At 70.2% G+C, this 15140-nt stretch overlaps 2 protein-coding genes across 2 annotated transcripts in view; one reads left to right on the top strand and one right to left on the bottom strand.

Annotated features, from left to right (window-relative positions):
- Window positions 1-1668: 1668 nt before the first annotated feature.
- On the top strand, window positions 1669-8321 carry LOC310891641 (progestin and adipoQ receptor family member 4-like). Its single transcript, XM_083853883.1, has 3 exons — window positions 1669-1871; window positions 4948-5166; window positions 7025-8321. The coding sequence occupies exons 1-3, from the start codon at window positions 1718-1720 to the stop codon at window positions 7456-7458; spliced, it is 807 nt and encodes a 268-aa protein (XP_083710009.1). The 5' UTR covers window positions 1669-1717; the 3' UTR covers window positions 7459-8321.
- LOC310891638 (membrane-associated tyrosine- and threonine-specific cdc2-inhibitory kinase-like) overlaps window positions 8283-15140 on the bottom strand; it is a gene marked incomplete at its 5' end in the record, with an annotated part of 7147 nt that continues 289 nt past the window's right edge. Inside the window, 7 exons of the mRNA XM_083853880.1 lie at window positions 8283-8420; window positions 8512-8586; window positions 8676-8851; window positions 8951-9123; window positions 10495-11086; window positions 12778-13072; window positions 14550-14682. Of these exons, the coding sequence (XP_083710006.1) occupies window positions 8333-8420; window positions 8512-8586; window positions 8676-8851; window positions 8951-9123; window positions 10495-11086; window positions 12778-13072; window positions 14550-14682 (1532 nt within the window). The 3' untranslated portion in view covers window positions 8283-8332. The remainder of the gene's footprint in view (window positions 8421-8511; window positions 8587-8675; window positions 8852-8950; window positions 9124-10494; window positions 11087-12777; window positions 13073-14549; window positions 14683-15140) is intronic.

Below are 15140 nucleotides of genomic sequence, written 5' to 3'. Positions count from 1 at the left end.
ATAGCTGCCCCATAGTGCCCTACAGCCGCCCCATAGCCGCCCCACGGTTGCCCCATGGCCGCCCCATAGCTCCATGGCCGCCCCATAGCGCCCCATAGCCACCCCATGGCCGCCCCATAGCTGCCCCATGGCTGCCCCATGGCTGCCCCATAGCTGCCCCATAACTGCCCCATGGCTGCCCCATGGCTGCCCCATAGCTGCCCCATGGCTGCCCCATGGCTGCCCCATGGCTGCCCCATAGCTGCCCCATAGCCGCCCCATGGCTGCCCCATAGCTGCCCCATAGCTCCCCATAGCTGCCCCACAGCTGCCCCACAGCTGCCCCACAGCCGCCCCATAGCCGCCCCACAGCCGCCCCACAGCTGCCCCATAGCCGCCCCACAGCTGCCCCATAGCCGCCCCATAGCCGCCCCACAGCCGCCCCCCGGCGCCGTCCTCGCCCGCCGCCACGCACTACCCGGGGCCGTCCCGAGGAGGAGGAGGAGGAGGAAGGGGGCGTGTCCCGGCTCATTTGCATACCCGCACACGATTGGCTGTGTGTAAACGACCCCGGTGTCCTTCCTCTTCCTGCAACCAGCGTGGGCGTGGCTATGCAAATGAGGGGGGGGGAGGGCGAACAGAACCCGGCCATATATGGCATGGTGGCCTTAAAGGGGCGGGGCTTAAAGGGGGCGGGGCTTAAAGGGGGAGGAGCTTGGGTGGTGTTGGGGGCGGGGCTAAGGGGAAGGGGGCTTTAAAGGGGCGGGGCTTCAGGGGCGGGTCTATGACGTAGATGTAGGGGGCGGGGCTCTAAGTGGGCGTGGTCTAAGGGGGCGGGGCTTAAGGGGTGGGGCTCAAAGGGGGCGGGGCTAAGGGGAGCCGGTCTTAAAGGGACAGGGACTAAAGGGGGCGGGGTTTGAGGGGCGTTGCTGAGATGTGAGGGGCGGGGCTTAAAGTGGGTGGGGCTTAAAGGGGGCGGGGCTTAGGGGCGGGGCTTAAGGGGGCGGGGCTAAGGGGAGCCGGTCTTAAAGGGACAGGGCTTAAAGGGGGCGGGGTTTGAGGGGCGGGGCTGGGATGTGAGGGGCGGGGCTTAAAGGGGGTGGAGCTTAAGGGGGCGGGGCTTAGGGGGCGGGGCTTAAAGGGGGCGGGGCTAAGTGGAGCCGGTCTTAAAGGGACAGGGCCTAAAGCGGGCGGGGTTTAAGGGGCGGGGCTAAGATGTGAGGGGCGGGGCCTAAGGGGGAGGGGCCTAGAGGAGGCGTGGCTTAAGGGGGTGGGGCTTGAAGGGGGCGGGGCTCAGGAGAGCCGGTCTTAAAGGGACAGGGCTTAAAGGGGGCGGGGTTTAAGGGGCGGGGCTAAAATGTGAAGGGCGGGGCCTAAGGGGGGCGGGGCCTAGAGGAGGCGTGGCTTAAGGGGGCGGGGCTTAAAGGGGGCGGGGCTCAGGAGAGCTGGTCTTAAAGGGACAGGGCCTAAAGGGGGCGGGGTTTGAGGGCCGGGACTGGGATGTGAGGGTGGGGGGCGGGGCCTGGAGTGGGCGTGGCTTAGAGGGGGGGTGGCTTAGAGGGGGGCGGGGCCTGGAGGGGGGCGGGGCTCAGGGGGGCCGGTCTTAAAGGGACAGGGCCTAAAGGGGGCGGGGTTTGAGGGCCGGGACCGGGATGCGCGGCTTAAAGGGGGAGGGGGGCGGGGCCTGAGGGGGGCGGGGCTTGGAGGGGGCGTGGCCTGTAGGGGCGTGTCCCGGGGCCATGGCGCCGCGGCTGCTGCCCTGGGCGAGCGCCCCCGAGCACCTGCGCTTCAACCCCTTCGTGCGGGGCGGGTACCGGCCCGCCTGCTCGGGGGGGGGCTGCCTGCGGAGCCTCTTCTACCTGCACAACGAGCTGGGCAACATCTACAGCCACGGTGAGGGCGCTGGGGGGGGCTGGGGGCGCTGGGGGGGGCTGGGGGGGCTGGGGGGGCTGGGGGGGGGACTGGGAGGGACTGGGAGGGACTGGGGGGGCACTGGGGGGGGACTGGGAGGGGGCGGGGAGAGATTACGGGGCACTGGGAGGGACTGGGGGGCACTGGGAGGGACTGGGAGGCGGCGGGGGGGCACTGGGAGGGGACTGGGAGAGATCATGGGGTGCTGGGAGGGGACTGGGGGGCACTGGGAGGGACTGGGGAGTCACTGGGAGAGATTACACGGTACTGGGAGGGAGCTGGGGGGGCTGGGAGAGATCATGGGGCACTGGGGGGCACTGGGAGGGACTGGGAGGGATTTACAGGGCACTGGGAGGGGGCTTGGGGAGCGCTGGGAAGGACTGGGAGGGAATTGGGGGGCACTGGGAGGGACTGGGAGGGACTGGGAGGTACTGGAGGGCACTGAAGGAGGTTGGGAGAGATCAGGGGACACTGGGGGGTGACTGGGAGAGACTGGGGGGTGACTGGGAGGCACTGGGAAGGGGTGGGGGGGACTGGGAGGGGGCTGGGGGGCACTGAGAGGCACTGGGAGTGACTGGGAGGCCAGTGGGGGGGTGCTGAAGGAGACTGGGAGAGATGATGGGATACTGGGAGGTGACTGGGAGAGACTGGGGGGTTACTGGGAGTAATGGGGGGAGACTGGGGGGTTACTGGGAGAGACTGGGGGGTTACTGGGAGAGACTGGGGGGTTACTGGGAGAGACTGGGAGGTCCTGGGAGGCTCTGGGGGGTGACTGGGAGAGATTGTGAGGCACTGGGAGAGACTGGGGGGTTACTGGGAGAGACTGGGGGGTTACTGGGAGAGACTGGGGGGTTACTGGGAGGGACTGGGGGGTTACTGGGAGAGACTGGGGGGTTACTGGGAGAGACTGGGGGGGTTACTGGGAGTAATGGGGGGAGACTGGGGGGTTACTGGGAGAGACTGGGGGGTTACTGGGAGAGACTGGGGGGTTACTGGGAGTAATGGGGGGAGACTGGGGGGTTACTGGGAGAGACTGGGGGGTTACTGGGAGAGACTGGGAGGTCCTGGGAGGCTCTGGGGGGTGACTGGGAGAGATTGTGAGGCACTGGGAGAGACTGGGGGGTTACTGGGAGAGACTGGGGGGTTACTGGGAGAGACTGGGGCGTTACTGGGAGGGACTGGGGGGTTACTGGGAGAGACTGGGGGGGTTACTGGGAGAGACTGGGGGGGTTACTGGGAGAGACTGGGGGGTTACTGGGAGAGACTGGGGGGTTACTGGGAGGGACTGGGGGGTTACTGGGAGGGACTGGGGAGCACTAAGAGGCACTGGGGGCCGACTGGGAGGCACTGGGGGGGACTGGGAGGCGCTGAGGGTCTCACTGGGGGACACTGGGAGCCCTGACTGGGGACCCTCCCTCCCCAGTGCCCTGAAATGGGATCCCAGTTACCACAACTGGGACCTACTGGGACGATTCCAGGGCCTTTAACTGGGACTCCCCCAGTGCCCCCAGCATCTCCCAGTGCCTCCAAGTGCTCCCAGTGCCCTTAACTGGGACTCCCCCAGTACCTCCCAGTGCCTCCCAGTGCCTCCCAGTGCTCCCAGTGCCCTTAACTGGGACACCCCCACAGCCTCCCAGTGCCCCCAGTACCCGTAACTGGGACGCCCCCAGTACCTCCCAGTGCCTCCCAGCGCCCCCAGTACCCATAACTGGGATGCCCCCAGTACCTCCCAGTGCCCCCAGTGCCCCCAGTACCCTTAACTGGGACTCCCCCAGTACCTCCCAGTGCCCCCAGTATCTGCAACTGGGACCCTCCCAGTGCCCCCAGTGCCCCAGTACCCATAACTGGGACTCCCCCAGTGCCCCAGTACCCGTAACTGGGACTCCCCCAGTACCTCCCAGTGCTCCCACTGCCTCCCAGTGCCCCCAGTATCTGTAACTGGGACCCTCCCAGCGCCTCCCAGTGCCCCTAGTACCCCTAACTGGGACTCCCCCAGTACCTCCCAGTACCTCCCAGTGCCTCCCAGCGCCCCCAGTACCCATAACTGGGACCCTCCCAGTGCCCCCAGTACCTCCCAGCACCCCCAGTATCTGCAACTGGGGCCCTCCCAGTGCCCCCAGCGCCCCCAGTACCCGTAACTGGGACTCCCTCAGTACCTCCCACTACCTCCCAGTACCTCCTAGTGCCCCCAGTATGTGCAAATGGGACACTCCCAGTACCTCCCAGTGCCTCTCAGCGCCCCCAGTACCCATAACTGGGATGCCCCCAGTGCCTCCCAGCGCCCCCAGTACCTGTAACTGGGAATCTCCCAGCACCTCCCAGTGCTCCCAGTGCCCCCAGTATCTGCAACTGGGACCCTCCCAGTGCCCCCAGTGCCTCCCAGCGCCCCCAGTACCTGTAACTGGGACCCTCCCAGTGCTCCCAGTGCCCCAGTACCCGTAACTGGGACTCCCCCAGTACCTCCCAGTACCTCCCAGTGCCTCCCAGTGCCTCCCAGTGCTCCCAGCACCCCCAGTATCTGTAACTGGGACCCTCCCAGTGCCCCCAGCACCTCCCAGTACCTCCCAGTGCCTCCCAGTGCCTCCCAGTGCCCCCAGTACCTGTAACTGGGACTCTCCCAGCGCCCCCCAGCGCCCCCAGTACCCGTAACTGGGACTCCCCCAGTACCTCCCAGTACCTCCCAGTACCTCCCAGTGCCCCCAGTACGTCCCAGTGCCCCCAGTATCTGCAACTGGGACCCTCCCAGTGCCCCCAGTGCCTCCCAGTGCCCCCCATTGCCCCCAGTACTCTTAACTGGGACTCCCCCAGTACCTCCCAGTACCTCCCAGTGCCTCCCAGTGCCTCCCAGTGCCTCCCAGTACCCCTGGTACCCCTAACTGGGACTGCCCCAGTGCCTCCCAGTGCTCCCAGTGCCCCCAGGATCTGTAACTGGGACCCTCCCAGTGCCCCAGTACCCGTAACTGGGCCTCCCCCAGTACCTCCCACTACCTCCCAGCGCCTCCCAGTGCCTCCCAGCGCCCCCAGCGCCCATAACCGGTCCCCCCCCCGCCCCCCCCAGGCGTGCCGCTGGTGGCCTTCGCGCTGCTGGTGCCGGGGGCGCTGCCGGGGGCGCCGGGCGCGGTGTGGTGGCTGGGGGCGGGGCACCGGGCGGCGCTGGCGCTGGCGCCGCTGGGCAGCGTGCTCTACCACCTCTTCATGAGCCACCGCCGCGGCGCCCGCCTCTACCGCCGCCTCCTGGCCGCCGACCTGGCCGGCGTCGCCGCCGCCAACGCGCTGGGTGAGCGGGCGGGGCCTGGGGGCGGGGCCTATTGGTGGTGGGCGGGACCTGGAGGGGGCGGGGACAAGGGGGAGGGGGTGGGGTCTGGGGGGAGGATCAGGGGGAGCGAGGATGGAGTGGGCGGGGCCTAGAGGTGGCGGGCGGGGCGTGGCAGGAGGTGGGCGGGGTCTGGGGGTGGTGGGTGGGGGCTGGAGGTGGTGGGCGGGGTCTGCTGGTGATGGGCGGGGGCTACTGGTGGTGGGCGGGGCCTACTGGTGATGGGCGGGGTCTGCTGGTGGTGGGCGGGGTCTACTGGTGATGGGCGGGGCCTACTGGTGATGGGTGGGGCCTATTGGTGGTGGGCGGGGCCTACTGGTGGTGGGCGGGTCCTATGGGTGGTGGGCGGGGTCTGGAGGTGGGGGGCGGGGCCTACTGGTGATGGGCGGGTCCTATGGGTGGTGGGCGGGGTCTGGAGGTGGGTGGCGGGGCCTACTGGTGGTGGGCGGGGCCTACTGGTGATGGGCGGGGCCTACTGGTGGTGGGCGGGTCCTATGGGTGGTGGGCGGGTCCTATGGGTGGTGGGCGGGGTCTGGAGATGGGGGGCGGGGTCTGGAGGTGGGGGGCGGGGCCTACTGGTGGTGGGCGGGGTCTGGGGTGGTGGGCGGGGCCTATGGGTGGGGGGCGGGGCCTATGGGTGGGGGGCGGGGTCTGGAGGTGGGGGGCGGGGTCTACTGGTGGTGGGCGGGGCCTACGGGTGGTGGGCGGGGCCTATTGGTGGTGGGCGGGGCCTACTGGTGGTGGGCGGGTCCTATGGGTGGTGGGCGGGGTCTGGAGGTGGGGGGCGGGGGCCTACTGGTGATGGGCGGGGGCCTACTGGTGGTGGGCGGGTCCTACTGGTGGTGGGCGGGGCCTACTGGTGGTGGGCGGGGTCTGGAGGCGGGGGCGGGGAGGGGGGTATGTTGAGACGGGGTAGGACTAGGGAAGGTGGGCGGGGATTGAGCGGGCGGGGCCTAGGGGTGGGCGGGGCGGGAGGTGGGCGGGGTCTGGGGTGGGCGGGGCTTGGTTGGTTGACTAGGGATTGGGTGGGATTGGGTGGGAGGGGGCGGGGCTTGGGTGGGGGCGAAGGGGATTGGTTGGTCGGCCATGGATGGGGCGTGGCTTGCTGGCGGTTGGCCAAGCGGCCATCTTGGGTGCACCCCTCCCATCCCATTGGCCGAGTGGCCATCTTGGCCCCCCCCCTCCCATCCCATTGGCCAAGCGGCCATCTTATGTCCACCCCTCCCATCCCATTGGCCAAGCGGCCATCTCGGCCCCACCCCTCACATCCCACTGGCCAAGCGGCCATCTTGGGTACACCCCTCCCATCCCATTGGCCGAGCGGCCATCTTGGGCACACCCCTCCCATCCCATTGGCCGAGCGGCCATCTTGGCCCCACCCCTCCCATCCCATTGGCCGAGCGGCCATCTTGGGCACACCCCTCCCATCCCATTGGCCAAGCGGCCATCTTGTGCCCACCCCTCCCATCCCATTGTCCAAGCGGCCATCTTGGCCCCACCCCTCCCATCCCACTGGCCAAGCGGCCATCTTGGGCACACCCCTCGCATCCCATTGGCCAAGTGGCCATCTTGTGCCCACCCCTCCCATCCCATTGGCCAAGCGGCCATCTTGGGCACACCCCTCCCATCCCATTGGCCGAGCGGCCATCTTGAGCACACCCCTCCCATCCCACTGGCCGAGCGGCCATCTTGCGCCCACCCCATCGGCCAACCGCCCCCTCCCCCACCCCCACCGACCAACCCCCTTGACTGGGCGGTCCCTCCCCCCAGCCCCGCCCCCTCCTCACCCCTCCCCCCCCCCCCCCCCCCCTTTCTCCCCCAGGAGCCGTGCCCATCATCTACTGCTGGCTGCCGTGCCAGCCCTGGCCCCGCGGTGCGGCGCTGGCCGCCTACGGCCTCCTGTGCCTGCTGGCGCTGCGCAGCGCCGTCACGGCCGGCTCCAGCGCCCGGCGCCTCGGCTCCTTCGCCGGCCCGGCCCTGTTCCGCCTGCTGGTGCTGGGGCTGCGCGCGGCGGGGCTGGGGGGCGGCGCGCCGGGGGCGCTGGGCTGCTACGGCCGCATGGACGCGCTGGCGCTGCTGGGGGGCGCCGTCAACGCCGCCCGCGTGCCCGAGCGCTGGAGCCCCGGGCGCTTCGACTACTGGGGCAACAGCCACCAGCTGATGCACGTGCTGGTGGTGCTGGCGCTGCTGCACCTGCACTGGGGCGTGGCCCAGGACCTGCACTGGGTGGTGCGGAACCCGTGCCCCGGCCAATGACGAGCCGCCCCGACCCCGCCCCGCCCCGGCCCGGCGGCCAACGGGAGCGCGCGATGCGGGCGGGTGGAGCCGTCGGCCGATGGGACGCACGGTGCGGCCGGGTAGACTTGGAGGCCGAGAGGCGTCGCAGGACTGTCGGCCAATCAGGGTTGTCGGCCAATCTGCGTTGCCATAGGACGGCCAATCAGCATTGGCAGGCCACTAGCTGATCGGCAGCTGATCCGCCAGCCAATCAGCATCCTCGATCCACCACTAGCCAATTGGCAGCTGACCCGCCAGCCAATCAGCATCCTCGATCCACCACTAGCCAATCGGCAGCTGACCCGCCAGCCAATCAGCATCCTCGATCCACCACTAGCCAATCGGCAGCTGACCCGCCAGCCAATCAGCATCCTCGATCCACCACTAGCCAGTCGGCAGCTGATCCGCCAGCCAATCAGCATCCTCGATCCACCAGATGATCACCGTCGTCAGCCCGCCAGCCAATCAGCGCTCTCGATTTCCCGGCCAATTGCCATCTCTCATCATCTGCCGGCCAATCAGCACTCTGGACTTCTGAGCCAATCGGCATCGCCAGCCTCCTAGCCGGCTCCCCGCCAGCCAATCAGCATCGTTCACCGTGCCGCCAGCCAATCAGCACTCCCCACCTCCTCCTCGATGTTGCCATCCCGCTCACCAGCCAATCAGAGCCCTCGCTGCCCTCCCACCAGCCAACCCCCATCTCCGGCCCGCAAGCGTCGCGTTTCGAACCGGCCAGTCACAACTCTCGCTGCCGCCCCGCCGGCCAATCAGCGCTCCTCCCCGCCACCGCGCCGTCCAATCAGCGCCCAGCGCAGCCAATAAAGCGGAGCCGTGGGGGCGGAGCCGTGGGGTTTTATTGGGCGCCGCCGGCCTCCGGCTCCTCCTCGAAGGTGAGGGTGCGGCGCAGGCGCCCCACGGCCGTGGGGCTGCCCTCGGGGGACCTGTGGGCGATGTGGGGCTGAGATGTGGGGCAGGGATGTGGGGCGGGGACGTGGGGCGGGGACGTGGGTGGGGCCGTGGGGCGGAGCTCACCTGGTGCCGCGGGGCGGCGATGCTCCGTGCCGCGGGGTGCTGCAGGGGGACGCGGTGCGGGGGAAGGTGGAGGGGCTGCGGGGACAGCGGGGGTCAGGGCGTGGGGCTCCCTGCGGCCCCGGCCCCACGGCGCGCCCCACGGCGCGCCCCACAGCGCCACTCACCTCCCCGGCGCGCCGCCGACCCACCGCACCTCCTCCTCCTCCTCCTCGTCCCAGTCGATGCCGGGGGGCGGCAGCGGGGAGCGGGGCGGGGTGGCCGGGGGGCGCCGCCAGGGCGCCGTGCCCCATAGCGCGCCCCATAGCGCGCCCCACACCCACCGGAGGGCGGCCCGGCAGCCCTAGGGGAGACGGGGACGCGGTGAGCGTGGGGGGGGGGTGGGCACGGGCCGTGGTGGCGGTGCCGTGGGGCGCGCCGTGGGGCGCGCCGTGGGGCTGACCTCCATCAGGCGCGCCCCACGGCGCAGCCCCTCGTCGGCCAGGCGGGTGAGGGCCCGCCAGCGCCCGGCGCGCCGCAGCGGCGCCGTCCGCAGCAGGGCCTCGGCCGAGGGGCGGCGCTGGGGGTCGGGCTCCAACATGGCCGCCAGCAGCTCCCGCAGCTCCGGGGTGAGCCCTGTGCGACCCGCCGGGGGGCGGGGGGGGGGGGTTAAAGGGGGGGTAACGGGGGGGGTTGGGGGGCAAAGGGGGGGGTGGGGGGGTGCAGGGACCCAACGATGGCCATGGGGACTCAATGGGTGACACCGGGACCCAACCACGGCCATGGGGACCCAACGGGGACCCAAGGGCCCGACCATGGCCAAGGGCACCCAATGGGTGACAAAGGGACCCAACCATGGTCATGGGGACCCAGGGATGACCCAGGGACCCAATGGGTGACGCCGGGACCCAACGGGTGACCCAGGGACCCAACCACACCCAAGGAGACCCAACGGGTGACCCAAGGGCCCGACCATGGCCAAGGGGGGACCCAACCACGGACCCAATGGGTGACGAAAGGACCCAACCACACCCACGGGGACCCAACGGGTGTCACGGGGACCCAACGGGTGTCATGGGGACCCAACCACACCTAGGGGGACCCAACGGGTGACCCAAGGGCCCAACCGTGGCCAAGGGGACCCAACCACAGACCCACCGGGTGATGCAGGGACTCAACCACACCCACGGGGACCCAACCATGGTCATGGGGACCCAATGGGTGACCTGGGGCCCCAACCACACCCATGGGGACCCAACCATGGTCATGGGGACCCAACGGGTGACACAGGGACCCAACCACACCCACGGGGACCCAACAACACCCAAGGGGACCCAATGGGTGACCTGGGTACCCAACCACACCCAAGGGGACCCAACCATGGTCATGGGGACCCAAAGGGTGACCCGGGGACCCAATGGGTGACATGGGGACCCAACCACACCCACGGGGACCCAACCATGGCCAAGGGGACCCAACCACGGACCCACCGGGTGACCTGGGGACCCAACCACACCCATGGGGACCCAACCACACCCAGGGGAACCCAACCATGGTCATGGGGACCCAACGGGTGTCACGGGGACCCAACGGGTGACACGGGGACCCAACCACACCCAAGGGGACCCAATGGGTGACCCAGGGACCCAACCACACCCACGGGGACCCAACCACACCGAAGGGGACCCAATGGGTGACACGGGGACCCAACCACACCCAAGGGGACCCAACCATGGTCATGGGGACCCAATGGGTGACACGGGGACCCAACCACACACACGGGGACCCAGTGGGTGACCCAGGGACCCAATGGGTGACACGGGGACCCAACCGCACCCAAGGGGACCCAACCACACCCAAGGGGACCCAATGGGTGACATGGGGACCCAACCACACCCAAGGGGACCCAGTGGGTGACATGGGGACCCAACCACACCCACGGGCACCCAACCACACCCACGGGGACCCGCCGGGTGCCACCCCCCGCCGCCCCTCCCCCCGTCTCACCTCGCGCCATGTCGGGGGGCAGCCCCCCCCGCCGCAGCTCCTGCCAGCCCTCCCCGGCCGCCGGCAGCTCCCTCCCCGCCGCCACCTCCAGCAGCGTCAAGCCCAGGCTGAAAACGTCGGCGGGGGGCCCGGCCGCCCTCGGCCCCCCCCCCAGCACCTCGGGGGCCAGGTACCGGGGGTCCCCTTCCCCCCCCCCGCCCTCCCCCAGCAGCCCGAAGTCGGCCAAGCGGACGCCGCCGGGGCCCAGCAGCGCGTTGGCCGGCTTGACGTCGCCGTGCGCCATGCGGCGGGCGTGGAGGTGCCGCAGCGCCTGCAGCAGGTCCCAGAGGTACGCCAGCGCCCGCCACGCGGGGAGGGGGCCGCGCCCCGCCGCCGCCCCCCCGCCGAGGCTGCCCCCCGGGCACAGCTCGCTCTGCAGGTACAGCACCCCCCGCTCCTCCCACGCCGCCACCAGCCCCACGCACTGCGGGTGCCGCCCCACGGCGCGGTGCCGCCGAGCCTCGGCCAGCGCCCGGCGGCGGTCGCGGGGCCCGCGGAAGGGCCGCGTGGTTCGCTTCACCGCGTAGAGCGCGCCGTCCTCCCGGCTGCGCACCTGCGGGGGGGTGGGGGTGGGGTTAGAGGGGGGCGCGACCCATGGTGCGACCCACGGCGGGACCCACGGCGCAACCCATAGCCCAGCCCCACGGCTCAGCCCCATGGATCAGCCCCATGGATCAGCCCCATGGATCTACCCTACGGCTCTGCCCCACAGCGCACCCCGTGGCTCAGCCCCACAGCTCTGCTCCATAGCTCAGCCCCACAGCGTGCCCCATAGCATGCCCCATAGCTCATCCCCATGGTTCTACCCTACGGCTCTGCCCCACAGCTCAGCCCCATGGCTCAGCCCCATGGCTCTGCCCCACGGCGTGCCCCACAGCGTGCCCCACAGCTCATCCCCATGGCTCAGCCCCATGGCTCTGCCCCACAGCGTGCCCCACAGCTCAGCCCCACGGTTCAGCCCCACGGATCAGCACCATGTTTCTACCCTATGGCTCTGCCCCACGGTTCTACCCTACGGCTCTGCCCCACAGCAAGCCCCATGGCTCTGCCCCATGGCATGCCCCACAGCTCTGCCCCACAGCGTGCCCCACAGCGTGCCCCATAGCTCATCCCCATGGCTCTACCCTATGGCTCAGCCCCACAGCTCATCCCCATGGCTCAGCCCCATGGCTCTGCCCCACAGCGTGCCCCACAGCGTGCCCCATGGCTCAGCCCCATGGCACGCCCCACAGCGTGCCCCACAGCGTGCCCCATAGCTCATCCCCATGGTTCTACCCTATGGCTCTGCCCCACGGCGTACCCCATGGCTCAGCCCCATGGCTCAGCCCCATGGCACGCCCCACAGCGTGCCCCACAGCGTGCCCCATAGCTCATCCCCATGGTTCTACCCTATGGCTCTGCCCCACAGCGTGCCCCATGGCTCTGCCCCACGGCATGCCCCATGGCCCATCCCCATGGCTCAGCCCCACAGCTCAGCGCCATGGTTCTACCCTACGGCTCTGCCCCACGGCGTGCCCCACAGCTTAGCCCCATGGCTCAGCCCCACAGCACAGCCCCACAGCGTGCCCCATGGCCCATCCCCATGGCTCTGCCCCACAGCGAGCCCCGTGGCTCTGCCCCATGGCTCTGCCCCACAGCGTGCCCCACAGCTCTGCCCCACAGCGTGCCCCACAGCTGATCCCTGTGGCTCTGCCCCATGGCATGCCCCACAGCTCTGCCCCACAGCGTGCCCCACAGCATGCCCCACAGCTCATCCCCATGGCTCTGCCCCACAGCGTGCCCCATAGCTCATCCCCATGGCTCAGCCCATGGCTCTGCCCCACAGCGTGCCCCACAGCGTGCCCCATGGCTCAGCCCCATGGCTCATCCCCATGGCTCTGCCCCACAGCGTGCCCACAGCATGCCCCAACAGCTCATCCCCATGGCTCATCCCCGTGGCTCTGCCCCATGGCATGCCCCACAGCTCTGCCCCACAGCGTGCCCCATGGCTCAGCCCCATGGTTCTACCCTATGGCTCTGCCCCACAGCGTGCCCCATAGCTGATCCCTGTGGCTCTGCTCCACGGCGTGCCCCACAGCCCAGCCCCACGGCGTGCCCCATGGCTCAGTCCCATGGTGTGCCCCACAACTTAGCCCCACGGCTCTGCCCCACAACTCTCTGCCCCACGGCCCCTGCCCCACACCCCAGCCCCACACCCAGCCCCACGGCCCAGCCCCACACCCCAGCCCCACGGCCCTGCCCCACCTTGTAGACCTCTCCGAAGGAGCCTCGGCCCAGCGTGCCCAGCAGCTGGAAGCACTGCTGGAAGAAGGTCTGGGGGCGCCGGGGGTCGTAGACGCGGCTGTGGGGCAGCCCCCCGTGCCCCACGGCGGATCCGGGGGCGCCACCACGCTGCGGGGGCCCCGGCCCCACACGGGGGCGGCGTGGGGCGGCCCCCCAGGCAGCGGCTCTGGCTGCGGGGCCGAGCGGGGCGGCCCGGGGGGGGCGTGGGGACGTTGCCGGGGGGGGACGGCGGGGACATGGTGGGGGGGCGGCGGCGCTGTGGGGCGCGGGGTCAGGGCTCGGACCCACGGCGCCCCATAGCAGGCCTGCCCCATAGATCCCGGGTGCTCCCCCCCCCCCCAAAGCCATCCCAGCCCCATAGATCTGCCCCCCCAGCCCAAAACCCAGCCCCCCATTGCCCCATAGCCCCCAGCCCCACAGCCCCATAGCCCCCCACTGCCCCCCCCCAGTCCCATAGCCCCCCATTGCCCCCCAGTCCCATGACCCCACCCCTGCCCCATAGCCCCCCCCAGCCCCCCACTGCACCCCCCAAGTCCCATAGCCCCCACTGCCCCCCCAGTCCCATAGCCCCCCATTGCCCCCCCAGTCTCATGACCCCACCCCTGCCCCATAGCTCCCCCCAGGCCCATAGCCCCCCCCCAACTGCCCCCCAAGCCCCAGGACCCCCCCATAGCCCCCCACTGCCCCACGGCCCTGCCCCCATAGCCCCCCACAGCCCTGCCCCATAGCCCCCCCCAGCCCCCCACTGCCCCCCCCAGTCCCATAGCCCCCAATTGCCCCCCCAGACTCATGACCCCACCCCTGCCCCATAGCCCCCCCCCAGCCCCACACTACCCCCCCCACAACTGCCCCCCAAGCCCAGGACCCCCCCCATAGCCCCCCACAGTCCCACGGCCCTGCCCCATAGCCCCCCCACTGCCCCATAACCCTGCCCCATAGCCCCCCCCAGCCCTGCCCATAGCCCCCCCAGCCCCCCCAGCCCCCCACTGCCCCCCCAGTCTCATGACCCCACCCCTGCCCCATAGTCCCCCCCAGCCCCATAACCCTGCCCCATAGCCCCCCCCAGCCCCATAACCCTGCCCCATAGCCCCCCCAGCCCTGCCCCATAGCCCCCCCATCCCATAGCCCCCCATTGCCCCCCCAGTCCCATGACCCCACCCCTGCCCCATAGCCCCCCCCAGCCCCATAGCCCTGCCCCATAGCCCCCCAGCCCCATAGCCCCCCCCAGCCCCATAACCCTGCCCCATAGCCCCCCCCAGCCCTGCCCCATAGCCCCCCCCAGCCCCCCACTGCCCCCCCCAGTCCCATAGCCCCCCCATTGCCCCCCCAGTCTCATGACCCCACCCCTGCCCCATAGCTCCCCCCAGGCCCATAGCCCCCCCCAACTGCCCCCAAGCCCCAGGACCCCCCATAGCCCCCCACAGCCCATAACCCTGCCCCAGAGCCCCCCCAGCCCCGCCCCAAAGCCCCCCCCACCCCACTGCCCCATAACCCTGCCCCATAGCCCCCCAGCCCTGCCCCATAGCCCCCCAGCCCCCCACTGCCCCCCACTGCCCCCCCCAGCCCCATAGCCCTGCCCCATAGCCCCCCCCAGCCCCATAACCCAGCCCCCCCCAGCCCCATAACCCTGCCCCATAGCCCCCCATAGCCCTGCCCCATAGCCCCCCCAGCCCCACGGCCCCGCCCCCAGCCCTGCCCCACAGCTCCCCCCCTTCCCCCCCCCCCCCCCTCACCTCTGGGGGTCCCGGGGTCCCCCCCCGCCCCCCAGCGCCGCACGCGCCGTTTCCCGCCAACGGCTCCCTCCCAACCGCCGGCCCCGCCCCCCGGCCAATGGGAGCGCGCCGCGTCGGCCCCGCCCCTCGGCTGCTGCAGCCAATGGGAGGCGGCGCTGCTCTGGCCACGCCCCCCCCACGAGATTTTATTTTATTTTTTTCCTTAAATCTGCCGGATCGCCCCAAAAGCTGCACGGCCCCCAGAATGCACCGGAATACCCCGAAGTGCCCCAAATGCCCCGAAATGTTCCCCGAAAGAGATGCAAAAGTACCCAAAACACCCCAAAGTGCCCCAAAAATGCCCCCAAAATCACCCAAACACCCCAAAGTGCCCCAAAAATGCCCCCCAAGTATCCAAAACACACAAAGTGCCCCAAAAATGCCCCCAAAAGTACCCAAAACACCCCAAAGTGCCCAAAAATGTCCCCCAAAGTATCCCAAAACACCCCAAAATGCCCCCAAAATACCCCCCAAAGTACCCAAAACACCCCAAAGTGCCCCAAAAATGCCCCCAAAATTAAACAAAACACACCAAAGTGCCCCAAAAATGCC

Source organism: Anser anser (genome assembly GCF_964211835.1).
Source record: "Anser anser genome assembly, contig: HAP1_SCAFFOLD_436, whole genome shotgun sequence".
NCBI lineage: Eukaryota > Metazoa > Chordata > Aves > Anseriformes > Anatidae > Anser > Anser anser.
The sequence above is the reverse complement of the archived record's forward strand: the minus strand, read 5'-3'. Positions and strand labels throughout refer to the sequence as shown.